At 37.4% G+C, this 26824-nt stretch overlaps 1 protein-coding gene across 3 annotated transcripts in view; it reads left to right on the forward strand.

Annotated features, from left to right (window-relative positions):
* The window catches only part of FRY (FRY microtubule binding protein), a 199589-nt gene that overhangs the window by 73676 nt on the left and 99089 nt on the right, over positions 1-26824 (forward strand). For all 3 annotated transcript variants that reach the window (XM_075084765.1, XM_075084750.1, XM_075084760.1), the window contains exons 3-14: positions 1219-1272; positions 9950-10089; positions 12059-12149; positions 12556-12635; positions 12753-12833; positions 14463-14631; positions 17061-17153; positions 17247-17345; positions 19871-19972; positions 23333-23436; positions 23927-24035; positions 24974-25060. In XM_075084765.1, the coding sequence (XP_074940866.1) occupies positions 1219-1272; positions 9950-10089; positions 12059-12149; positions 12556-12635; positions 12753-12833; positions 14463-14631; positions 17061-17153; positions 17247-17345; positions 19871-19972; positions 23333-23436; positions 23927-24035; positions 24974-25060 (1209 nt within the window). The remainder of the gene's footprint in view (positions 1-1218; positions 1273-9949; positions 10090-12058; positions 12150-12555; positions 12636-12752; positions 12834-14462; positions 14632-17060; positions 17154-17246; positions 17346-19870; positions 19973-23332; positions 23437-23926; positions 24036-24973; positions 25061-26824) is intronic.

A 26824-nucleotide genomic window follows, 5' to 3' on the forward strand; every position in this document is an offset into this window, starting at 1 on the left:
TTTTGTTGATTTTTCTATTTGGTAGGTAGTCAGGGGATACTGCAGCCACCCTGCAGCCAACCTCCTTGCCAGCTGGCATTACAAATAGATCAGCAAAATTAATTTCAAAATCAGTCAGCAGATTATACTGGACATTTTCTCCAGGGAGAAACATTAAATAATAGAAATCTTTGGACTGCCTCAAGTCTTTCCATTTCATTATCTCAGCAGCTTTACAGATTTCTTTGTTTTGTATCTCACATCCCCTGGCAGTGATGGTATTTCGCCTGATACGTTAACAGATGCTGATGAGTGTAATAGTTCACTGAAAGCTGAACAGAAAAATCTCATGCTGAGCTGGTGGGAGAGCCCCAGTCTTGCAGCTGTAGGTGAAGAAAGATGCATGATTTACAGAAGAGTAAGTCACTGGCACATTTCAGACACCAGCAACACTAGTACAATTCAGTGCAGAATTGTGACAGTGACATGTTTTTCAGACTGTCATCTGCCTTCATGTATTGTTTATTTTCATTGTGGGTTTGGAGATTCATGTTTTGTATACTGTTGCGTATATCTAGAATACTGGACTGTGTACTTCTACATGCCTCAGTAATTGAGCCTGCTTGGCAAAAAAGCCATAAAGGTGAACGGATGTTCACATGTGGGGACTCCTGAGTTGGGCAGTTCTCCTTGGCCTTCCCAGGTACTCTGAGAACTCTTTTTTTTTTTGCTTAATGCAGCCATTTTTTCCACAATTATCTTCCTTAAAAATTAACTCTTTGGTATCTGATTCTTCTAAAATCACCTTTCCTTCAGTATGCACTGGATGATGCACTGTATCTGTGGTCATGTTTGTACTGCCTGGTAGTATTGTAACAAGTATTATAACAAGAAGGTACATTATGTAGCTATATAGAACTCCTTGGTTATGTATTAGAGGAAATACCAGGTGCTTTTTAGGATTTTGAAAGCATGTCTCATCAATGTGAGCACCAAGTAACTCAGGTGTAATAAATGGTTAATCCTTTTCTTTCTTGGAAAAAACCTAAAGACACTAAAGACACTCTGTCAGTATTAGGTCATATGTATGCAGAGGTCTCCTTTGCATATGAAACAATCTCCAGCATGAAACTAGTCAGGAGACAAATTATGTGAGTAAAAATCTAACAGAAAAATAATGGATAGAATGCATCGTAGTACTGATATTAAGTAATACGTATTTAATATATTTTCTTTTAGGAGAAACCACTGACCAAATCTCTGCAACGAGGAGAAGACCCTCAGTTTGATCAAGTAAGACACTTGAAATTATATTATTTCCATTCCTCAGGCTGTAAGACAAATACTTGGAAGGCAGTCTAGTGTCCTTATGCTATCATTGAATACTGCAAAAGCAGTATCTCTCAATGTACTTTAGTAGAATGAGGAGTGCTTTGCCTAACTATTCTTAGTCTTAAATTAGGAGGATTTTCCACTGTTTTCAAGCTCAATTTTTTTTGCCATAGAACTTCTTGCTTTTTACAGTGTATTAAGCACATGTATTATTTCCTGGCTGTCTCCCCTGAAGGAGGTTTTGAAGCAAACTTTCTACCTTTTCAGAATATCTTTTTTTTGAAACAGGCATTTAGCTCCTAATCTTTCTTTTATGGAGTTTGTCTTAATCTTACAGGGTTAATATGAGGGTCTTTAGAGTCATTGTCATTGCCGTCAGTCTCATCAGTCTATTTTGTCTCTGTAGCTGTGACCCAGCATGACTTACATGTAGGCAGCACTTTACATAGACTGAGCCAACCTGTTGTATTTAAAATCAAGCATCAATTCAGTTGTCAGGATAAATGCCTGTATATGACAGGGTAAATAATAATTAGAGAAAAATGGTTGGCAGGGAAAAAGAATTAAAATCTAAAATAGAATTTATATAATGAATTAGATTTCCTTTCATAAAGCAATATAATTGTAATTAATAAAATCAAATTTTTATCTGGCATTTGATTAATAAATGGATTATGTAAGGGACATAGGACAAGTATAAAAATAAAACCAACAGCAATATACACACTTTATTATGATGGTATAAGAGAACTAATTTTTGTCAGCAGTCTGTTTCTGAAAAAAAAAGAAAGCATCTAGAAAAAATTCCTCCATAAGTAATCTATTTTTAAATAAAGAAGGATAGTTGCTAAAGAGTTTAAGTTGCATAAAGGATGCCAAAACTCACTCCCAACAAACAAGAGGGATAAAATCAAGGTGTATCATAAAGAACAAAGTTATTTGCTGCTCCGCCATTCCTGCCTCAGCTGCCGTAGCTGTCGCCACTGCTGCTAACTCCATGGCTGCCCGCACCGCTGTGCTGCCAGCGGTGCCAGAAGTACAGGACAGGAAGACAAAGCAGAAACAGCAGCAACAGCAGTAACTCTGAAAGCAGCTGTGGCTAACGCCATAAGCTGCAGGTACCATACTGATTGACTTAATTTTGGTAGAGGATATAGGTATGGGTAGGACTTCAGAACTTCAAATGAATTTAACATGTTTATTGTGTTCTCTGGGTCATTAGGTACATTGCACCAGAAGCAAAGATGCCTTGTGAGACCCCACTGGCGTTCACAAAGGCTCACTTTATAATTTTAGCTTGACAAAGTGATGTTCTCTAGGTTGTTCTGTAGCTGCTTTTTGAGGAGAGATAGCCTGCTCAGAGGGCTGTTCAGAGCAGGAGGTGAATGGTAGAACTTCTGCCTTGCACTGGGGAGCTCCCTGCCTGCCTTGCTGACCAAAGAGGGACCCCGCAGGGGAGCCAGCCACTGTAGGCTAAAGGAGGCTCCTTTGTGAGTACTCCCTAGCTGCTGAATGAAATTTTTTGTGGTACTCTGACCTTAATTTTATATATTTTTTTTTTCCTTCCTGTGGGAAGACTGTCACACATAAATGGGAAAGAAAAACAAATTAAGCCACCCATATGCAAACCTTGTGATACTGTTCCTGCAGTGTATTAAACAAACACATAATGGGTGGCCATGATTTGATGAAATATTCATGGGTAAGCAAATTGTGGCCCTTTACAAGGAAGAATTAGAAGATTCATGCTTCTCCTAGTTAATGGTATTACTTATTGGCAATTAAGATCAATTAATGAGAAAAACGAATACTTTCTAGAGTGAAACAACAGTGATGTTCCTACTGTAGCAATTTACTCTGAATGCTGGGGGGAAAAAACACATGCAGACAAAAAACAAAGGCAAATTTTGTTATAGATAACATTTGTTTGTATTTCTAACTGCATATCTAGAGTCCTACCTATGTGTAGAGCTGATAGAAGAGTACAGAGCTGAGATTGCCTTAGACGTCCTGTCAGAAAACCTTGTTTTCGTTCCTTAAAATTTTCCAAACAAACTATTCAGATTGAAGTTTTCAGACTATCTGTCTGCCTCAGCCTGAGTTGTTGGGAATGTTTCCCTTTTCAGGTTTCACATTGTCTTCTGCTTGAACAGCACAATCATTTTGAGATATCCTAATGCTCCTGGGATTGATGTACGCCTGTGAGTGGGAGAAGGGACCTGAAATGTACCTGGCTGATGAGCCTGCGTTCAAGAACATCATTCATACTTACTGAAATCATTTTAGTTTGGCTAAATGGTAGCTAGATTTTAATTCAGAAATTTGTAATACACAGTAGAGATTTCATAGAACTCAGCTAGAGTAGAGACAGGAAGATAGAGCAAAACGTCTACCTAATTGGTAGATAAGGTCAATACATATTAGGTATTATCAAGCTGTTTTGCAAATGATAACATGTCAGTATTATAAAGTTGTCACAAAAATATGGATAATTTTGCTCATATTAAAAATGAAGGTGTGGTCTACCTGGAAAACTCTGAAGATCATGATTCTACATGTTATTAAAATCTAAGTAAGAGGGCATGTGCTTTTAAGCACATTTAAGTTTTATTTTTTAAGTTAACTCAAATATTTAGAGTCTGTGGGATTAAGAAAGACCAGGCTGATAATACCTTGCTTCTTCCTTCCAGGTAAGCTGTGGAAGGCTTTGGTATTTATTCCTGGAACACATTAAGTCATTTAGCAAAACCAGGAAAGGCCACATATGACATTCCTGACATTTTTACTACAGAAATGAAGGCAGAACAGAGGGAGAATCCCCATGAACAAATATTTTCAAGGGGTGTCTAATAGTTTTTACTTTCAATTTTAAGGCATTGAAAATGACACACTGTCAAAGGAACCTAATTTTCTTTTTTTGACTTTATCAAAATTATCCGTGTTCAATGTGAATGAAATTGGTAGGCGATGCTGAAGTGACCAGGTCACCAGCCACTTTAAAAAATCTGAGCTGCACATTCTAACTGTAAATGAAAAATCAACAAAAGGCATGACCTCATTTCAAATTTGCCTTTTGCAAGTCAGCTTCAGAAGTGGAAAAAAACAGCCAGAAAAACCCCCTTTGCAGTAACTTACAATGAGTAGAATGGAACTTCAGCTACCCAGAGAAATCAGCATCAAGTTTAACACTGAACCCCCTGAACCATTTAAAATTATTCTAAAAGCATTGCTTACTTGCCCTGAACAGCTTTATCTCTGGCTTTCTGACAAGCGGCGTTTTTTCCTGACCATTCTCAAACACCATTTTAGGAATGCTACTTGTGGTGGTGGTGATGGATCCAGGGACCTGACTGTGCCCAGGCAGAGCTGTTTCTCTCCATATGGATGTACTATCAGTGCCTCCGTAGTAGTAGGCACTGACAATACTGCAGATGGTATTGTCCTGTGGGCTCTGTCTGGCTGCCAATTGCATCACCCTCCTTAAATTCATAATAGTATCTTGAGCAATGTATGAAGTAATCTTACTTATCCTGACTTGCAGAACATCTCACCATTAGCCTAACAAACTGGATTCCTTATACTGACTGTATTTTCCTTTTTAGGTATGCATGTGTATAAAGAAAAGATATACAGGAAATTATATACTTTTTACATATGGCTTTAAATATTTTTATAGTATATTTAAAATCATGTTTTAAAAGTTTTTGATTAGACAACTCTAGTTGCCTGTTGGCAAAGAACATTTCTGCTCCAGCATTAGTGTGCTCTGCGTCCCCAATTACAGAAATGTTATTAAACGTCGTACTACTGAACTATGACTTAAACTTCCTATTACAGGAAACCATAAAGTTGCAATACATGAAAAGATCAAAAGCTAGGGTGAAAAAAAGCATAATTATCCAAGAGGCTTATCCTCACCCGAGGAAACATTTTTATTAGAGTTTTCTCAGCCTGCTAAAGTATCTTCTGTTCTTACCATGCTATATAAATGTTCTGTGAACTGACAGCACTGGAGGCAGAAAAAGGGCACTGTGTAATCTTGGACCAACCTGCAGACATTTTTCCATATGAAAATACAAAATTAATGTAATATTTTGGCCGTGGAAATGAAAACTTAACAGCAAGACCCAGTTTTCATATGAAACTGTCTATATGAGGTGCCTATTGCAAGACTTTCAGCATAAAATGCACAACAGTTTGTGCTCATTTTAGTTAAACTACTCTCTTCTTAGAAGTACATGAGGTTGGAGAATAAAGATTGGAAAGCAAAAACATTTAAAGTTTTATATACTTTTAGGAGATGGAAACAAAAGATTGGTTAAGCTAAAAAAGGAAAAATAAAAATGTAATAATAAAAAATGTGTAAAATACAAATATAAATAAGACACTAAGCAACATACTGATGATTGTGTCCCTTTTTCATAACAGTCTAACTGTGGCAAATGACATGGTGATAATTATTCCATCCCATGTTATATTTGTTAGGTGTAGTAAGGAAATAATGGTATCATCATTGCAGTAGTACTGCAGTTGGCCCCTTATGTGTTTTCCCTTTCCCTGCTTTTTACAAGTTGTTCTTGACTGGCAGAAGGGCACATGGTAGAGGAAATATTAAAAAATGGTGGTGATGGGGTCATAGAACAACCTTTGGCTCCTGATCAGACGTTTGGGTTGAAGCAGTGTATAAAGAAGCAGGTCTGAAGGCAAAATTAAAGGTAACACATTCAGAACTGAACTTGATGCATGCTAGAAATAAATGGGTTTTCATGTAAACCGTAATCCTGGTAGTAAAAGAGCTATAAACATTGCTAATATATAAGCAAGCTAGGTGAAATTACACATCTACAAAATTATGGTATAAAAAAATCCTGTTTCTTTACTCACAAAACCAAGGCCATAAATTAAAACTAGTGAGTTCAACTTAATAGTTATCAGTTTTAACAGTTCCCAGGGACATTTAACTTCATAGCACTGTCCAAAAAAATGCTTAGAACAGAGATGTGAAGGAAGGGAGATCTACACAAGCACAGCTGCGCTATTTGCTCCTAATGTTTCATATTATGTGTAGCTGTACGCTTCTACGGGAGAACTTATCTTGGGCCGCATATCTCCGGGACACAGGGCTCTACCCACCCTGGGGACAGTGATGCACAGACATCAATATGATGGATACAAAATGTCCGTTTATTTGGCTGCGTCACACGCTTATATAGCTCTTGCGCTTCCTGTTCCTGCCACTCCTATGGGGAGGAGTCTATCTTTCCGTCACATCCCGTGATCTTCCGGTCGCCGATCCCTGTCTATTCCCCTACAATTATGGATTTTTCAATGCGAGTTGACTTATTTAGAAAGCTATCATTAGCAGAAAAAAACCCGTTTTGTCTCAAAGGGTCCAGAAGAATTAAGAGCATGGAGCTTCTTTGATTAGAACTTAGTGCAGTTGATCTTTCCACTTTCCCCCTGCCCCAGTCTAGAGTATTTGGAAGAGGAATTGTTAACTTTTATCTCTTTAATGTCACATATTGCATGTGAAATCCCAGTCTTCTTGTCCATGAGAGTTTTGCTGTTGGTTTCAAGGAGCAAGGAGCTGTTACTGCCCTTGAATCTGTATTTTTGTAGTTATGGGGCTTTGTTATAGACATGCATGAAGTGGAAAAAATGATAAATGAAGGGAAGACATTATTGCATGGATTGCATGGCTATGAGTATCCTAAATATAGCCAAGACAATGTTTATCAAGTTCTGCTTTCAGTAGCATTGATAAAAACTGTAAAATCTCACTGCTAATGTACATTAGTTGGAATCTACACAACAACAAATTGAAGACAGAATGTGTAGACACTGTGCAAATAATAGATTTACAAAAAATAAACCAGAACTATGTAAAAATAATGTACTGCAATTCTGCATTATTAAAATGGCAATAAAATGTACATTTAACATACATACTGACATATATGGTATATGAAAAAAATGCACATCCAGGAAGTTAATTATATTATTGAAAATTGAATGCAGTTTTGAATATATTTGCTGTTAAAATACATATATGTGAAATAAAAATAATCAGCATCTCTCTGCTGTTAGTGAAAACATTTCTTACATTTGTATTTTGACAATATAGCAAGACTTTTATGAAAGTATATAAATTGTAGCAAACTATCTGGGCAGAATTTCATTAAATTAACTCTAACATATTAGTCCAAAATAAATATTAAGCATTTACATAAATTATATTTAATGCTCTGTGAACACAAGTTTTAAACAACTCGCTACTTGTGCAGCTTTCCTATCCTTAAGCTATACAGTAGGTAGTTCATTTATGATGGAAGAACATGATCATTTGTGCAACAAGGACATATTTGTACATCTGTGCACTCCCTTTCAGGAGCAGCACAGAGCTAGAATTCATCTCACTCCTGGACTTACTTCCAATAAATGAAAGGGTTGAGTAACCAACTCGCTGGCTAGACTTCCCTCCCTTCCTGTTCCCTGAGAGCCAGGTCTTTGCCCAGTCCACCCTTCCTTCCTGTCTTAAAAGTGCAGTGACAGAAAGATTTTTAAAAAAAGCTATATTGACCTTTTATCCCTACTAAAGACACACACTGTAAATTCAGCAGAGAAAGTATGGCTTGTGGAGATTTAACAGGAATCACTTTGACTTTTTATGGTGAGTGAAATTGTATAGCTGGGGTTTAGGGAACAGCATTGATGTGTATGTTGGTGAACGTGCAGGAAGACCTGATTCAAATGACTTTTCACTTACAATTAAATATTGGGATCTCTTAAAAGATATTTAGGTCTATTCTAGTCTTCCCCAGAAAACCCTTTTTCACTGTGTCTCATATTTAACAACCAGTGTTATGCCAGCTTCAGAAAAACTTTTGGAAAGCAACAGAGAAGCAATTGAAATGTCTAAGTGCCCTGAGCTGGTGGTGAATAGTTTGCACTGACACTAGGTGATTCATGTCTTCTAAGTATTTATCTGAAGTCTTACGCTTGAAGGCTTTGGTATAATTGAGTCTGGACTGCTGTAGTAATTCTTCATGAAGGGCCTCCTGTCACTGCTGCAAGCAGTTGCCTTCATGCCATCTTCCACAGCAACTTGTTTCATATTTCAGGTAATAAAATATATTGGAAACACTGGATTGAAAGCTTTCCTAAAATAGTACTTTTATAGAAACTTGTATTTTTACAGGGCAGTTGTTATAGCTTTCTAATGCTCTATGTTTAATTTTAGGCCATAATACCTGAATCCAATCAAAACCATAATACTTTATCCTCAAAGTGTCTCATTAACTTTAGATCACAGCATCACTGAGAATTAGTTAAAGTCTGAGGCTGAAAAGCTGCAAAAGAGATCAGAGTAATTGATCTAAACTAACTGTCGCCCACAGAAGTTGTCATTTAAGGCTTTAGTAACATTTGGGAGTTGTATATAAGGTGCTCGGTCTCTCAGTTTTGCTCTTGACTTGGTCACAGATTTCACACAAGCTTGATCTTATACAAGACATTAAACACTACTGTTGTTGTTCCACAAGCACTGAAACGTGCTGGTTTAAGTTTAAGCAGGTGGATAAACCTGACAGAGTTAATGACATAATCAGTGTACCTAACATGAAGTGGATACTTCAGCACTTCACTCCTGCTTCTCAGCACTTTGCAGCATCTAGCCCTGCATGATCTTGAGGTGGTCATAAATCTCCAGATCAGTAATTTATTCCTATTTTAAATAGTTGTTTTATGTTTTCTTAGAATGTACAGAAATGCTGTAGCTGTGAACATTCAGTTGCAATACATATATAATCCTCTTGTATAATAATGGGGTTTTTCTCACCCTAGCTTTTGATCTTTCATGTTTTGCAGCTTTGTGGTTTCCTGTAGTAGGAAGTTTAAGTCATAGTTCAGCAGTTACATGTTAGGTAACATTTCTGTAATTGACACAGTTTATACTGAGTGAGCATTAATCTTCTTTTCCAGTATACCACTAGAGCTGTTTAATCAGGAACTTTTAAGGAATAATTGTAAACTATGTTTTACTTATTTGTGCACACAAAGACATGGAAAACTGTAAATATTTTCCTGTATATAAAAGAGAAGTCTAAGCTATCAGGTGTGTCAGCCTAATAGTCAGAGGGATGCATCTGCACGTTCAGTTGGTTAAGATTATTGCAGAGCTTGTGGGGTTTGTCAATACACTCTGAGCTTCAGGAGCAACATCCAGCAGTCAGATACAACCCATGAGACAGTACTTCTGGGTCATCACTTTTTCTTTCCTTATAATGTGCTCAAACTCAAATCAACATTGTATAACAAAAAAAAAAAAGTCCTCTGAAGAACCAGTTTGTCTTCTGGTGTGCTGTAGGATGTGATACACGATTTTAATGCATTTTAGTATCATCGGGGGAAGTCACTGTTGACATACAGCCCATTATTGTATTTCTGCTTGTGTTTCAACAGAAATACAGAATATTAAGTCACTGCTTGTACCATGGATCTTGAAAATGAGATGAAAACAAGAAAGAACATGACTAACCATTGAATTAGTACTTTTCTTTTTTTTTTTTTTTAAGGAGGAGGGGAAACTTGAACACCAGCTGATTTGTTGATCTGTTGATTTGTTGTATTTTCCCCATAGGTAATAAGCTCAATGAGCTCACTTTCAGAATATTGCCTACCCTCTATCCTGCGTACTTTGTTTGATTGGTATAAAAGACAAAATGGCATAGAAGATGAATCTCATGAGTACAGACCAAGAACAAGTACTAAATCCAAAAGGTATGATTTTGAATATACATACAAGCATTATTGACAGATTGTAATGTAAAATATATTACATTTTGGCCATCAGCTTTTGTGAGGTTACAGTCGTTTGAAAATTGTTGTCATCTTTTTCTGCATGTTCCTGGAACTCTTCTATCAGCTTCTAGATGGATGGAGTAATTGTGTCTTTAAAATTATGCTCCTGGTAGTTCAAACACTGTTTCTTACTGCTGTTTTGGAAGCTGTAATGTCATTTAAATATTGGTTTGTATAAACTGTGTCTGTCTTCCTTACTTATGTGAGTAGGCAATAATTCTGTGACACTTGGAAGGATTTTTTTTTTATACAGGATTCTGCCTAGTCATAGATATTTCACATACACCTATCCTCAGTCCAAAAAAATTGTGTATCAGTCAAAGAGCTTTAGCAACATTGATTTAGCTCTTAAAACAAACAAGTGAACAAAAATAATGTCCCCAAAACAAATATGTTGATCTCTTACGATATCAGTAGTTCCTCAGTGATAAGGCAACAGATTGGTCTTGGTTTATATTGAGGTCTGATGGTTTGGTACAGGTATATTATTCAAACTTTTCTGAATACTTTGGTACTACATTTACACACTTTAACAAAACAGCAGGAGAATCAACACTGGCAGACCTGGTGTTTGGAAATGCATAGGCAATTCTTCACATTAGGGTTACATTATAATCCAGTAACTACTGAAAGGCAATAGTTGCTGGAACGAAGGAGTAGGAGCTAGTTTTAGAATATCAAGGTAGACATGAACCTGAATCAGATCCCTCCAGACTCTTCATGTCAGTGGAAGTAGGCAATATGAAGGCATGATTCATCAATTAGAAGTCTGCTTTTGCATGAGATGAATCCTTGCCTTGAAGCACCTTTTTCCCTCAACTTGTTACAGGACCACCTGCTCATAAATAGATGTCCTCAGGAACTCCACCCAAAATCTAGTTCAAAGTCTGCTTTGCAGTGAACCAAGGCCACTCTGTCAATTGATAGTGTTACAGAAAAAATGTATAACCAGTCCTTTCTCCACTTAATGTGAAATCAAGAAAACCAAAATGCAAATTTATGTAATCACTGATCAAGCAGAACTCTTAAATGCATGTTTTATTATAAGCACTTAAGTATAACTGAAATCACTGAAGTTCTTAATGTTTATAAGAATTGTGCTGAATTTATGCAAAGAAAGATCTCACTGAAATCAGTAGTAACTGCTGCAAATGGACTGCAGAACTGTCATTTAACATTTAATTTTTTAAAAGTATTGTATATTTCACGTTATCTTTACATTAGACACTGAAACTGTAACCAGGTGATCCAAATGGATATTTTTTGTATTTGTATTGCAAGCTACTCACCTCAGACATTTACTCCTGTGTCTTCTGCACAAGGAATGCGTCTGAACATTTCGCAAGTGATGCCAAAGTTAAAAAAATAACACTGAAACAGTTTTAAAAAGAGAATGTAGTTTGGTTATGAATTCTCCATCGGTATTTTTAAGGCATTTTTCAAAATTGCCACAAGTCTGAATGTGAATTTGATAACACAAAATAATTTGTTACGTTTGTCTCCGAAGTGTAACTGAGAACTGTCTAAATGCGGCCACAAGCAAGGAAATTGAAATAAAATCCATTTTTAGAATATAGAATCCAAAAGTTTCCTTGTTTTTGTTTTGGTTTTTTTTTTTCTTGAGTTTTGTGTTGATCTTAAACTAGGAAAAAAGGGAGGAAATGGAGAGTGACATTTAAACATTTGAAAGAAGGTGAAAGTAACAAGTTAGACTTGGTCTATTTGTCACAGATTTTAAGAGCATATCAGTGCATTACTTTCTGAAATGCTGGACTGCAGTTTAAAAAGTAGAACACAATCTCGTTATCTGTATTTGTGTAATTGAGGAAGGCATATAATATGAATTATGACACATCTAAACATTGTGTTTCTTGTTTTGATTTTGCAGTGATGAGCAGCAGAGGGATTATTTAATGGAGAGGAGAGATCTGGCTATTGATTTTATTTTTTCTTTAGTATTAATAGAAGTTTTGAAACAGGTATGGAGTTCTTAAATTATACATTAACTAATAAATGACGGAAATTACCAACAAAACCTAATTTCAGGATTATTCTTTCTATTTCTGTGTTTAAGCATCTGATAAAAGCATGAGATACATCCTGCATGCTTGTTTATTGCTGCCTTTCTTGCACCTGTAGGATACACAGTATTCTGTGCTCATACAGGCTTTACTTTGACAACTCTATGGAGCTAAAGTATTTCTCTTCAGCACTACATTAACTTTAAATGGCTGGCTTATTTCAGCTGGGTTTTTTTAGCCAGATATTATGTCAGCTGATACTATATTTGTATAGGGAAGATACCCAGGAGTATTACAAGCACTAAGGTACACAGCTTAAAGTATTATATATGTATACCAGTCTTGTTTTACTTTGTGTTTTCAGATTCCACTTCATCCTGTAATAGACAGTTTGGTACATGATGTTATTAACTTGGCTTTCAAGCACTTTAAATACAAAGAAGGGTAAGGCTCTTTTTCACACAAAAATTCTATTTGAACAATTATATGCTGAATTTTTTAATTGCAGTGGTTTAAGCAGGATGCTTTCTCAGCCAAGAATTCTTTCTTGTCTCTTGCTAGGTACCTTGGTCCTAACACTGGAAATATGCACATTGTTGCAGATTTGTATGCAGAAGTAATAGGTGTTCTAGCTCAAGCAAAGTAAGTAAAATTGAATATCATACATAATGGAAATCTGAGAAGAATTGCTTGCTTAGCATATGAATAATCTGATTTTCTAAAATAAATCATTTCAGCTCACTGGCCCTCTCTTCATCCAGATGTTCTAGAGCACAGAACTCTAGGGAATCACAGGCTTTCTGCATCTAGTCCAGAGATACTGAATAAATTCAACTAGACTACAGCAGTATTATTTTTCTTATCTCAGCAATGACGTCTGTGGAAAGCCCAAAGGACTGAAGAGAGCTATTTTAATTAATCTTTTTTCTAGATGCTATTTTTTCTCTAGCTGGGCAAACCTAAAGATGGCTATACTCCAACATAGCAACATTTTAAAGTCTCTCTGCAGTTATTTCAGTTCAGAACTTAATGCAACTGCTTCTGAATCCTTCATCCTGCACTTCCTAGCTCAGATGGTACAGTAAAGAGAGAAAACACTTTGTGGAGGCTGGTCTTAAATTTTGAAGCTGGAAGCAGACAGAAACAGAAACCCAATATAACATCTCATCATACGCTTATCACACAAATTAAGCAGGAGGGTGAACTGCACCAACATAGATCCATGTCAGTGATCTCTGTCTCCTGACTTGTTGGTGTTGCTGAGAGAGAGTCTGCTTTACAAGACAAGACTGACCACTTTAACCAAACTTATTTTTTTTAGCTTGATGTAGGCAAGCCAGTTTGAGTTCCTAGAAATCATATGACTTTCACAGACTACAGCTAAGGCCTTACCTGGGCTTCTGAATTGGCTGGGTCAAAAGCAAAAGAGGAGGTGACATCTGGATCTGAAGCTTCAAGGTTACTGTCGAAGACAAAACATACCTGTTCTCCATAAACACTGTTTTTCTCCTCCAGTTCTGAAGGGCCTTGCTAAGATGTTGCTACCTCTGAAGGGCTTCCTCCTGCCAACCTGTTTTTTTTAACTCTTCTTTGTTCCCTATCAGAGGTGATAAGAACAGGTTGTACATGCTACCCTGCCCATGAAAATTACATTCTTTTAATTTTGTCCCAAAAAGGGCAGGAGATCCTGTTGGATGATCTTCCTATATGTTATTTTTATGGACAGCATTCCTCAAAACACTCCTCCAATAGACTCATGGGGGCCATCAAAAATGGTCATAGACCACCCCATCCCAAATTGCTGTAGATATGGCTTAAGTGTTGCTCTAATGGCTATTAGAAAAAACCTGAAGGGAGGAATAGCATGTGTAGATAATGCTGAATATTTTCATGTTTACTAGTTAAGCATTTTCTTTTGAAAACATTGCATGTACTTACAATAAAGCCATCTTTTATCTTGGATTTTTGAAAAACATGTGGGGGTTATTATAATAATATTGCTAGCTCTTATGTAAAAGAGGGGTGTGGTAAGAAAATAATTGGACATATATGGTTATCCAAAGGCACTAAGATCAGGCTGTACACTTAGGTTCCTTTTCTGAGTATATCAGAAGTGAAAGAGAACAAAACAAATCTCTTCACATACTGAGCAAAAAGGTAATTTACAACAGAGGCTGAATCTTCTTTAGGTTTTTCCCCATTTATATACCTTACAGTACATTCCAGATATGAATCTATACTTTTCTGTAACTAACCAATGTGAATTTGTAGATTTCCTGCTGTAAAGAAGAAATTCATGGCAGAGTTAAAAGAGTTACGGCATAAAGAACAAAGCCCATATGTAGTTCAAAGCATTATCAGTCTTATAATGGGAATGAAATTCTTTCGCATTAAGATGTATCCTGTGGAGGACTTTGAAGCTTCTCTTCAGTTTATGCAGGTAAAATTCCCAAGTGTATAACTGGTTCCCAGACCTTTTAAAATGGGCTCCCCTTCATCATTCCTGTAATGGTCCAGGAAATTTTCCACATAAATGTATGTGTTGCTTCTTTCTGTTTGTTCTGAACCTCGGTGCACCAGTCTCCAATCTCTGGAGTGTATCATTCCATATCAACCTTTCATCAGCCTTATACCCCTAGTCCCTACATCTCATCCTCCAGCAGAAAGAGTTTTGGTTCTGTAGACCTTGCACCTTTCACCCTGCCATCCCACAGTCCTTGCACTGTGTCCCTGCCTAGCTATGTCCCCTTAGCTGCTCACTGCCTCCAAAGTGAATGTTCCATCCTTGACATAGTTGCCAGAGAGGAGAGGAACTTCTGATGGAGAAGAACACAGAGGAAGAGACAAAGAACTGAGGGAAAAGCTGAATGGAATTTTCCTTGGATGGGTTGTCCCCTTCCATGATACCTTCACCCCTCCCTTCCTGTAGCATGCATTCTCTACCCTCCCAGTTTGAAAGCCACTAGTACAGAGCATAGTTTGACTGTCATGAATGCGTTAAATTAACAGATTACATCATTTTGTAAAAGGAAAGAAAATCTTTTATGTTTAAACGTTTTTGAAAGGCCACATTTCTTGTTGGTAATATACAATGTGTTCTGTTCCATCAGAAGGTTTATTTAGCTTAACCTTTTTATTCCCATTTTTTCTTGGGATCACGCTCATGGCTACATGGTTTGCAGCCAGTCATCCAGTAAAATACGCATTTTATATAAACCTCTATGTAAAGATTAGCTTATTGATGGTGTCAGTGGAGTAAAAAATCAATGTTAGATGCCCACAAGTAAGGATTTGACATTGGAATACAAACACACATGCGTACAGACATACAGATCTATTTCTCTAAGTACTGAACAGGAATCACATTCTATTTCAGTTTTGCAGTGTGTTTTAAACCATATTTAACAACATATTTAAAAGGTATCTAATAACACAGAAACAGCTAGTTTTTCTTCTTACCTTACACTTCATTATATGAGCACATTTTAGTATATGTTGACTTAAAGTAAGTTGTCCAGAGCTGGTAAGATATCAAAGTAGTGCACATGACTAACATGACTGAATGACTTTGTGGCACAGCTTTACAGCACAGCACTGCTGGGATCCAGTGTTCACTGGTATTGAAATCAGTGGTAAAGCTCCTGTGTAGTAGACTCAAAATTTGGATGCAGATGATCTCTACGTTGCTCATGGCTACAGTATCTCAGCACCAAATTAATTCTTATATGTTCTACAATGCATCATAAAATGCACTGCGTATGTAGGAAAACCAGTTTTGCTCAGTTTGGTGAAATACATTTTGATTCTGTGGGCAATTCATCTGTTAGTTTGAGTATCTACATGCAGTGCCTCAGCTACAAGCTCTGTCACACCAGCTCTACTATAGTAGAGAGAGACACTTTCAAAGGGTGAGCTAATCTCAGGAGCGAGCTCCAGAAAAGCCTGTCTTCCACCACAGACTGCAGAAACAGCCCAGGAAGACTACTGTCTTTGCATAGGGGCCTCAGCTGCGTAGCAGAAATGGCCAGAGTGACTGAAGCCTTGTGGTGTAGAATCCTGATTGCAGCCAGGAAAAACTATGCATGGTCTAAAGTGTAAACTGGTCTGTACTCATGTGTGGGAAAGAAGGTCAGCGGGGAACATCCTTGTAATGTCAGTGGCTCTTTGGGCCTTGGACCCAGATGGAACATAATTTGTCATCCTCAGAGAAGTTGCACAGAAACACAAGAGTGGGTGGATGCTTATCTCCCCTCCACTTCCTGAGCAGCAGAGCTGTGTGGATAGTAGCTTGCTGCATGTTCAGGACAAAAATAGATTTTAACTTTCTCAGTCCCCAGTTGCAGGCTGGAAATTGTGATGGTTTGTACCACAGGTCTCTTCGCTTGCATAGTACAGCTCCGTATTGACCGGTAATCTGCAATGGATCCTAGCAGTGAAATTTTTTCAGAATATTTACAGTAAGATTGTTCCTTCCCTTGAGTATCTTACCAGAGAATTATGTTCCTTTTCTGGCCTCCCAGAGCATTGTGTAAAGCAGTCCATGTGGGCTATTACTCCTGCTCCTGAAGGTATACACAGGGAAGGCATGAGGTCAGCCGTGAGTACAACTCCTTTCTATCCCTAGGACACGACCCTGCACAGCGGAATCAGTGAGGGGTTTGTGGATTATCATGACTAGAGTAACAGATCATTGATCTTGACTTACGTCCTGCTTTGTGCTTGCTTCAAAGTGCAGATTTAGAAGTTAATAGACAAATGTTTTCTGTGGGACTTGCAAGATAAAAATAGTCACTGACACTTCATGTGCGTTCAGCAAACATTTATTCCAGCTGATACGCAATTTATGTTTCTTGTTTTGTTTTGTTTTAGGAATGTGCACATTATTTCCTTGAAGTTAAAGACAAAGATATCAAGCATGCACTGGCAGGACTCTTTGTTGAAATTCTTGTCCCCGTAGCTGCTGTGAGTTTATTTTTCAGATTGTTTGCATAATTTCTTTAAATTAGATAAAAGAGCTTTTGAAATAGTGTTTTATTAACATGAAATCTTTTTCAGGCTGTTAAAAATGAAGTGAATGTCCCCTGTCTGAGGAACTTTGTTGAAAGCCTGTATGATACAACACTTGAACTTTCCTCACGAAAGAAGCACTCACTGGTTAGTAACCCCAAGAAGCAGAGGCTAAAACTCTTTGTCAGAAATACCTCTAAACAAGACTCTTGGGAAAATCCCAGATTTGGTTGCAAAACTTTTTTCTGCATTAGGCTTTATAACCAATACATTGCTATTCACAGGGAAGGTTATTGTGTTTGCAGAAAAGAACCATATTTATTTTATTCAGGATATGATCAAAATCAGTCTGAATCAAACAGATGTTTTCAGCTTCTGGGTCTGTGATTATTAAACAGTTAGGTTTTCTCATACTTGTTATGCGTAAACATCAGGAGGAGAGGAGAAAGAATAGAGTTCACTTCTTGTCAAGCGAGAACAAATGAGGCATGTGGGAACAACTCTTTCACAGGCCTTAAATAATACATTGTAGGAACAAAAAAATGTATAACACATGCCCTTTTAAATCCATAACTTGGCTACTGTGCAGCTCCCTATTTCATTTTTCTCTTGTGTGATGAACAGTGGCATTGCAGTGTATTTTTGGAAGCATGAGTTGATCTGAATTAAATGAAGATCTGAGTCAGTTTGACGCTGGCTGCCTTAAGCAGTCTGTCTCTCCAACTGGGTCAGCGCACGTCAGCACTGCAGCATTAGCTAATCCATTTTGAAGTCTTGGACCTTTTAAGTAAAGAAAGTTGTTGTTCATCCTCCCTTGTTCTATGGGAAGTCAAAACAACTCCCCTGTTCCCAGCGCTCTCAGCAAATGCTGGTCACTAGCACTAGTAAATCTGCCAGGAAGACTGCAGGAATGTGCTTGTGCTCTCTGCTGCCATTACACCAGTCCCTGCATCCCCTGGAGCACAGTCCTGATCCAGTTTGAATTAGTGGGAGACTCAGGATTGATTTCTGATTTCACTCTGCTCATGTTTGTGGGGCTCTATTCCACTCTACGGACTTAAAAATTGTTGAAACGGCAGCAGGGTGAGAGCTTTGCTGTACAGTTTTTACACTAAATAGACATTCCCCAAACTGGTGGCCGTACTTGCCAAAGTCAATATTACATGCTTGAGAAAGGATTGCACAGCTGGGGCTTTGCGTTTGATTGCTTGTCTACACATACCACACTGGAGGCTACATAGTTAAAAGTGACAGAATAGTTTCTTGTGAGGGTGTGATTAGAAATACAAACATTGTGAGGAGGAGGAGGAGGGGAAAGGCAAACAGTTGGCAGAAATAGTGGCAGTGCATATTTTCAGGCTTCCAGAAAGAAAGCACACTCTTCAGAGTCTGAAGACAACCTTCCTTTCCAAGATCAGTGTTTTGTGCATCAGCACACTCACTGTACAGGCAGGATGAGGGCATTCGTCTTGCCTTATTTTCTATCTAAAAGTGTCTCATCTGAGCTAGTTGTTGAGGTGAACAGAGAGAATTAAGAAACTCCAGGAGATGATTTGTATCTTTCCTCCTAGGGCTCTTCCTTAGGATGGGTTGTAACAAACACTCTTGGGATGTTACTAAACATTGTGATCCTGTCAAGTACTCAACTATTATAGTCATAATGTTAATATGGTAAGAAAGTCTTCCATGAGAAGACTTCAGTTATCCTCTCCCATATGTATTTTGGACATGAAGATTATAAAAGTAAATATTAATGTACATTTGCATTTGCTCAAGAAACTAGGTCTAACCTAGCTATAGGCAATTTATGTTATATATTAGAGGAACAGGAGCTGGGGATTATGGTGTATTTATACTTTGAGCTGTGACTGAAGTTAGAATTTTAGGGTTAATTTTGAGAGTAATTGGTCTTTCAGATAAAGTTATCTTATTTTTGACTAATAACTTTAAAGTCCTGATTGGGTATATGAACATGAGAACTGAAACAGAAAAATCTTGCTGAAATAGCAAAGTTGGTTTCAAATTTTATAGATGCATTTTAGCTTATTTTTTTTAGTGTAACATTCACAAGATGAGTGTCAAAGTAAGTGTTGGCAAAGAGACCAGGTTCCAGTATTTTAACTTCTACCTTCTCCTTTGCTTCTTTTTATTTTTCACTTTGCAAGATGTAGCTACCAGCAGATCCAGGCATTGTCTGTATTTTAACACAATTGTTTATGGTGTTTGACGTGTCTCTCAGTAAACATTGTGACTGCAGATTTTGAGGAGTAATCGGCATCTGAGCATTCACAAATCCCAACAATCTCTATGGGTCCTGTTATTATAATAAAGTTTAGTTATTTCCATACTATCATTTTGCAGTTAACTGACAGAAATTAGCCCTGACTGACAGAAATGGGAGTCTTTAAAGTTGTGGCCCGTCTTTGGATTTATTAAACTTCTATAAGTAGACATTTGGTTGGGTTTAGTTCATCCATAAAACAAACTGGTAACAGCTTTAGAGAAGGTTCTTTTTAAATTGTACTGCTTAACAATGTGTTTATGTTGGCTAATGTGTATTGCACAAAATGGGGGAGTTGTTAGAGCTTTAAGTTTACAGTAGCTCTAATAAGTTGCTTCTATGTTGTGTAGACATGCAAATAACACAGTATCGACATCCATTTCCTGTTTAGGCTTTGTACCCTTTGGTAACATGCCTGCTTTGTGTCAGTCAGAAGCAGTTCTTTTTAAACAGATGGCATATTTTCCTCAACAACTGCCTATCCAATCTCAAGGTTAGTATCTTCTGGTTTTAGGATTGTATTAAAACTTCAGTATGTACTATTGACCTGTTGCAAATCTGTTTTAGGTAAATGTGTTGAATTATTGCTATTATCTGATTCTGTATATAATTTTATTCCCAACAGTAAAAATTCTGTAGCTGTGCAGATTTTCTCAATAACAAAAAAAAGTATTCTTTCCCCTAGTTTGAATTTCTACTGTTTCTCTAACTCAACCCAAGCCTAGGTCAAACAGCTGTGAAACAGGCAAGATTGTTGATGAAATTTATTAGATCAAGTGACATATCGAAACTGACCCCATATTAACTTTTTTTCACAAAGGTGTTCTCAAACAGTGCACTGTTTATTACTTTATCAGAATGGAACTGGTTGCAGGACACTGATTCCATTGCCCGTTTCACTCTGTTAAGTTGCATGAAGAAAACCTCAACTATTTTAAGCTGTTTCCTCATGTATCCATTTTTATTCCTTTACCATGTGTTAGATCTTTGGAGTTTAAGACTAACTGTCCACTGCAATCTGCTGTAGTTCCTAGCCAGCACATACTGTTCAAACCACATATGCTACTTATCATTACTACTCCTCCATGCCCTTTTTAGTTGTGCAATAACTCATGTCCCATTCCACACTTCAAGTGGATCCATATGAAAGGATGGTCCTGTGCCTACCTGCAAAGGCCAATATAAGAAGCACAGCAAAGTGGTTAGCTCAAATGAAGGGCCTCCAAAATGCTGCCTGATGTACCAGTGGTTAGGAGGCTTCTGCAAATGGCACAGGTAGAACATGCAACCGCTTTCTCAGCTTAGAGGCAAACTGTGGAGGGAATCTCTCCAGAAGTTGAATACCCCAGCTTGTCAACAAGGTATATTTACATCCTTTATTGCTGTTGCTTTCTTGCTGTACCTTGTCTCTGTCTTAATGAAACAATTTGCATTGACTCTTTTCATATGGATCCTACAGTCAGAGTAGCTCTTCAAAATGTTCATAGTCTTTCTGAAGATTTCTTTCCACCTGTACCTGAAGTACTTACTTTTGCTAGAGATGTATTAGAAACTCATTTGCAAAGAGATTCAGAAAATAAACACGTTGTTATTGCAACTAATTTTATAGATTTTTATGAGGTTATACAAGCTTTAGAAAAGGTGGCTACAGCTGTAAGATCTCTGAAGAGCCAGCTGGGAATATAGATTTTTCTGAAAATTAGGGAGATCCTGACAAACTATTTGAAACCATTAGAGAAAATACAAGTAAAGTTGCTCCTACCTTACCAGTTGAAAATCAGTTTGGAATTCACCTTGCCACCTATGATTCGTTGATGTAAACTTCGATTCATAGGGCTCATAGATTAATGTGGTGGCACATTCAATCTTCAGTCTGGAGAGGAGGTAAGGTAGCTGAATGCGTGGCTAAATTAAGAATGTGGTTGGCCACTCCTTCTCAGTACAGAGGGAGAGATGCCCCAACCATTGAAGCAATCTCTTCACCAGTCAGAGTGATACCTCAAAGCCCAAACCAAACTCACTCAGCTGGAGGAAGGCCTAGATCAACAAGAAGGAGAAATCCTTCCATTAGGACAGTTGTGCACACCGGGACAGTGTATGGGACTCCACCATCTTTTGTGTGGTCCCATGAACCACATAGTGAATCAGGTTTCTCAAGTGCCTCCGCACCCCATAGAGCACAATTTCCTTCCCAAAACCATTAAGGTCAAGCATACGCTGAGAAAACTAAAAGGTTGATATTCTAACTATATTTCTGGTTTTAATATAAACTGGCAAATCTCTGATCTTACAGAAACAAGCTTTTCTCTTGAATTAATAAATGGCATTTCTGCCAGGGCATGGAAATATTTGACCCCAGCCAGATTCTGGCCAAAGGGCATTTGATACTATCCTGTTGAAAGTGGTGTAAAGGTTAATAAGTATCCTGGTTTTGAAATGGAACATTTATCGTTAACTAAACTTTGTTTACAAAAAAACTGTTCAAGGCACGAACTGTGTATAGGAGAGAGTCAAAGCACTGTGTTTCATTTAGAGGCAAAGACTTTCAGTGGGAGCAACAGTTCCTTGTCTCTGAACTATGTGGGACAAGGAAAATGCTCCAGTACAATTTGAGCCAAGGGTGCAGAACTTAATTTACAAAGAATGGGTCAAACAGTGCCTATCTCAGGAATGAATCCATGGGTACCAACACAATATCCCTTTGGCCTGAATGGGCCAGACCTAACGCCATATTATTGGCAAACAGAAATGAAGGAATTAAAGAAAATGGGCCTCACTCCTGGCAGTCAGGTTGCTCCTCTGCCAATCACAGAAGAAGAGGCAGAGGCATGAAATGTCTATGAAAAAGATATTTCTAGAAGAGCAACAACAATGGATAAAAGCTAACAGCACTTATCAGTCAAGGAACAGAGCAGATATTGGCAGAACTCTCTTGCCAACTACTCCTTGAACTACCGTGTTCAAAAGGCCCAGATCAACTTCAACAAATTCTTCAGCACCAACAGTGAGCTACTTCCATTTCGCAGGACCTAGACCGATACGCATTCAATATCATTGATGGCATCGGTTGCAGTTTCTTTGATCAAACTGTGGTCTTTGATCTGTGACTCAACATTTGTCTGCAGACAAAAATTCATCTCTTTGCTGTGGAGATTTGTACTTCTGAGCCCGACAAATCTTATCTTGGGTCAGAGTATATTGGAGTCCTTTGAAGTTTAACCCAGTGGATGGCCCAACACATGGGAGACCATCTGATTGGACTGCATAGACTTGCATCCTACCCAGAAACAGAAAAGTGCATATGACCAAATAGACCCAAAGACAATCCTGTACTAGTTCGGAAGTTTCCAAAAATAAACTACAATCCAGACAGATAATCCAATCAGTCCAGCTGATCCCAGATGCAATGTTAATTAGCCCAGCCTAAGCATCCACAGATTTTTGTCCTTATGCTTTTGAATATGTGCTGCAGTACAATTATTTATCTGCTGTGTTCTTCTTACCAGTTGTCCACCATAGAGCAACAGCTTTTGAATTGACAGAATCAACTGATGATGAAGTTTTCTTTTCAGAGTCAAATTGAGGTGATTTTCAAAGAAAGATTTAAAATTGTCACATGTATCTAATTTAACTACCTTGATACTTGTGGTTTTCAACAATTTAAGTAATACCAGGAGAAGTAGGTCAGATGTGTAAGTGTCCTGTAGCTACAGGAGTGGGATACTGGGCAGCCGTGAGACTGTATCTTTTTGTAGTGTCATTATGAAAACTTTGAACCTTGACATCCATTAAGTTCAGAATTTCCTTTCTAATTTGTGCCTGAAGTTGATTCTTATGTTATATATTTCTCTAGAATAAGGACCCAAAAATGGCTCGAGTTGCACTGGAATCTCTGTACAGACTACTGTGGGTTTACATGATCAGAATTAAATGTGAAAGCAACACAGCTACCCAAAGGTAAGATGCTGTATTTGTAATGATAATCAGGCCTTGTAGAGTGGGTGTTGGCAGTGAAGAGGTTTTATAGTTCTCCTGAACTCCTTTGAATTGAACCTATTCCTGTTGTGAAATCAAAAACTCAACTGTACACAACAAAATATTCCCTTTTGTGGCACTGGCAGTTATTCTCCCACCTATCAAAATTACTGTAAAACGTGTTTCTGCTTTTAGAAGAACTAAAAATCACTCTTTACTGGGTTAAAGTTAGAAATATTTCTGTAGTGGCATGTCATTGACTGATTTGTTACTTGTAATGTAGTAATGAAATAAAATAATTGCATTGAATGTGTAGCAAAGGATCAGAACAAGGTACCCCATAACATTTTTGTTTCAAAGGAAATAGATTCTAGTCTCTCTAAATGGAGTACAATTTCCAACTTAGGTTTTGTAGTAAGTGTAGGTCTGCAGGGTCTAGAAATGTCTAATGCTTTTTTCCCTTCTTTTACAGTCGACTTATTACTATTGTCACAACACTTTTCCCAAAAGGGTCGCGTGGTGTTGTGCCAAGAGATATGCCTCTAAACATTTTTGTGAAGATAATACAGTTTATTGCACAGGTATGGGAGAACCATGCATATATCTCTCCAATTAATGAATAACTTGTTTTCCCAATAACAAATTAGCAAATAAGTAAACCTCTGTTTTCTGAAATTTTTGCAGCCCCATTGTCAGTATCTTTCATCTAGGCAATGATAAAATTATAGATTGAGCTGGGGCATACTTCTGTTGAACAACAGGTTTTGATTAACTTCATTCCACTGAAAATTAATAAAAATGTTTTCACTTCAACTCAAATGTACTTTTTGTCAATTTTTGGAATTGCCAGCAAGGCAGAAAATTCATTTGTTGGCAGGCTCTGATTGTCAATAACGTTCAAAATATGAAGCCATATTTTCTCCTGATGCTGAATCATTTCTACTATATAGGACAATGAGTTGCACTGCTTTTAAAACAGTAAGTCAGAGGAAAACCAAGTTCAGCATGTAGTTGACACATTAGGTTTTCATCAGTTCAAATGGGAATTGCTAAAGTAAACTAACCTCCAGTGCAGGAAGTTTCATCTCTTTTATTACTTAAATTCAGAAAACATTCCCATTGAGTAAAGCACTTAAGCACATACTTAAAGTCTCTGAATAGGAGTGAATTAAACAGATGCTTAAAATTTTCCCTGAACTGTGCCATCTGTGAACAAGCTCCTTTTATATAAAATACTATGTTAGTACCATAATTACCACAGTTTAAATGAAATAATTAAAAGCTTTATTTCCAAAATTGATCATTTTCTATTTAAATGCTATAAATTTTTGAATTTGTCAACATACAGCAGTGTTGAAAGCTTAGATCTGATAATATGTTCTGCATACTTCTGAAAATCTGTTTTTCCATACATTTAAATAAATCCTGATTAAACTGGTTTTCAACTTTCTGTTGCCTTAAAGAAAACAAGTAGCGGAAGTGAGCAGCTTAATGATTTGCAATATTTCTACTCCTTTAGGAACGATTAGATTTTGCAATGAAAGAAATTATCTTTGACTTCCTTTGTGTCGGAAAACCAGCAAAAGCTTTCAGTCTCAACCCTGAGGTATGATGTGCATCGGCATTTTTTTGAATTAGTATATGTTGTATTGTGCTACATTTACTTTCTGGTTACATTCTAAGCATGCTTTCACCTTTGTCCAGTTTTCAGTCCAAATCTTGAACTTGATTTATTGGTAAAATACATCTGTGGACTTTGATCTGCGAAATGTCACATTATTTATGCCTATCTCATGTTTCCTTAATGAAGATTATCAAATGTGATAGTAGTGCAAATGTACAAGACAAAAAGATAAATAAAACTATTAATCACAATATCTGCTTATCACTGTGCTGTTGTTAAATGCAATGCCTTAAACTATTTCAATATAAAAATAATTTTTCTGTAACAATTCCAATGTCTTTCAAAACAGTTTTACTGAAGAAGAGTACATGATGCAAGAAGAATTGCAGATGACAAAGAGAAAAAACTCTAATAAGGTTTTACCATTCTGACCGGTAAAACTCTACTAGCATTAGTGTCATGAGTCAGCTTCCTAGTCCTTTCCCTAGAGTAAACAATCAGAAATTGGAAAAACTAAAACTAAAAATACGTAGTAAAATAATGAAAAATTCTCTTGAAAATAATGCATTTGCTTGTAATTTTGAAAACAGTTTCATTTGAAAATTAAGAATAAACACATGACAAATAAAAAGCATTTGTGATCATCTAATAAAATATTAATCTTGCAATATTAAACAGTTATATTTAGTCACAGATATGTTAAAATAGAATGAGTTACCTTACAAAAACTGTATTTGATTTAAAAAAATTTTGGAAAAGTAGATTAAACTTTTAACTGTCAAAAGCAGCAGAAGTGAAACACAAGCTTTACTTCACGCACAGCTTTCATCTTTCTTCAGCAAAGTAAAGAAAAACAAAACAGAATTTTTGAGCAAGCAGTCCCAACTATGTTCTGGGTCAGAGTCACCTGTGGTATTGGCTGAGGAACATTCTGCAAAGGGCATTGTGTGTTAGCATTTCATGAAGCTGAGCTTGTAGGGAGTGGGTGGACATAGTCCTTAGCCTCTTCATGAATCAACATCTGATTTTTACTCTTTCTCAACAACAATGTAAATCACAGAATCACAGAATGGTAGGGGATGGAAGGGACCTCTTGTCCAACCCCCTCTGCTTGAGCAGGCACACCCAGAGCAGGGGGCACAGGACCACGTCCAGGCAGGTTTTTAATATTTCCAGAGAAAGAGACTCCACAACCTCCCTGGGCAGCCTGTTCCACTGCTCTGTCACCTTCAAAGCAACTCCCCCACCTTGCCTTGTTGGCCTGTGTTTCCTAAAAAGTACGTAGCCATCCATGACAGCATTCCAGTCATGTGAGCTATCCCACCATATCTCTGTAACTGCAATGAGATCATGACCCTGCAACCACACACAAATCTCTAGTTCCTTCTGTTTATTCCCCATGCTGTGTGCATTGGTGTACAGGCATTTCAGAGACATAACTGAGCACACAGGTTTCCCTGGAGGGGTGCAAGGACCCACTGTATCCATGCACACCCCTTGAGGTGGTTCGTCTTCTGATTGTCTGAAAACAATGAAATAATAGGTCTACTTTTTGATGTAGTTAGACTAGCATTCTAAAAAATTACCCATAATCTATGTAAATGCACCTCTGAGAGACTGTAAATAGGACAGCCTCTGAATTTTTGGAATACATTCGTGGAAAATTGAAACATTCTGTTCTTTCAGTCATTGCAACGCAAAGCCTGCAAGTTTTCCCCTGGTGAATTCCCTGAAGACATTCAGGTC

This window comes from Phalacrocorax aristotelis, chromosome 1 (genome assembly GCF_949628215.1).
Source record: "Phalacrocorax aristotelis chromosome 1, bGulAri2.1, whole genome shotgun sequence".
NCBI lineage: Eukaryota > Metazoa > Chordata > Aves > Suliformes > Phalacrocoracidae > Phalacrocorax > Phalacrocorax aristotelis.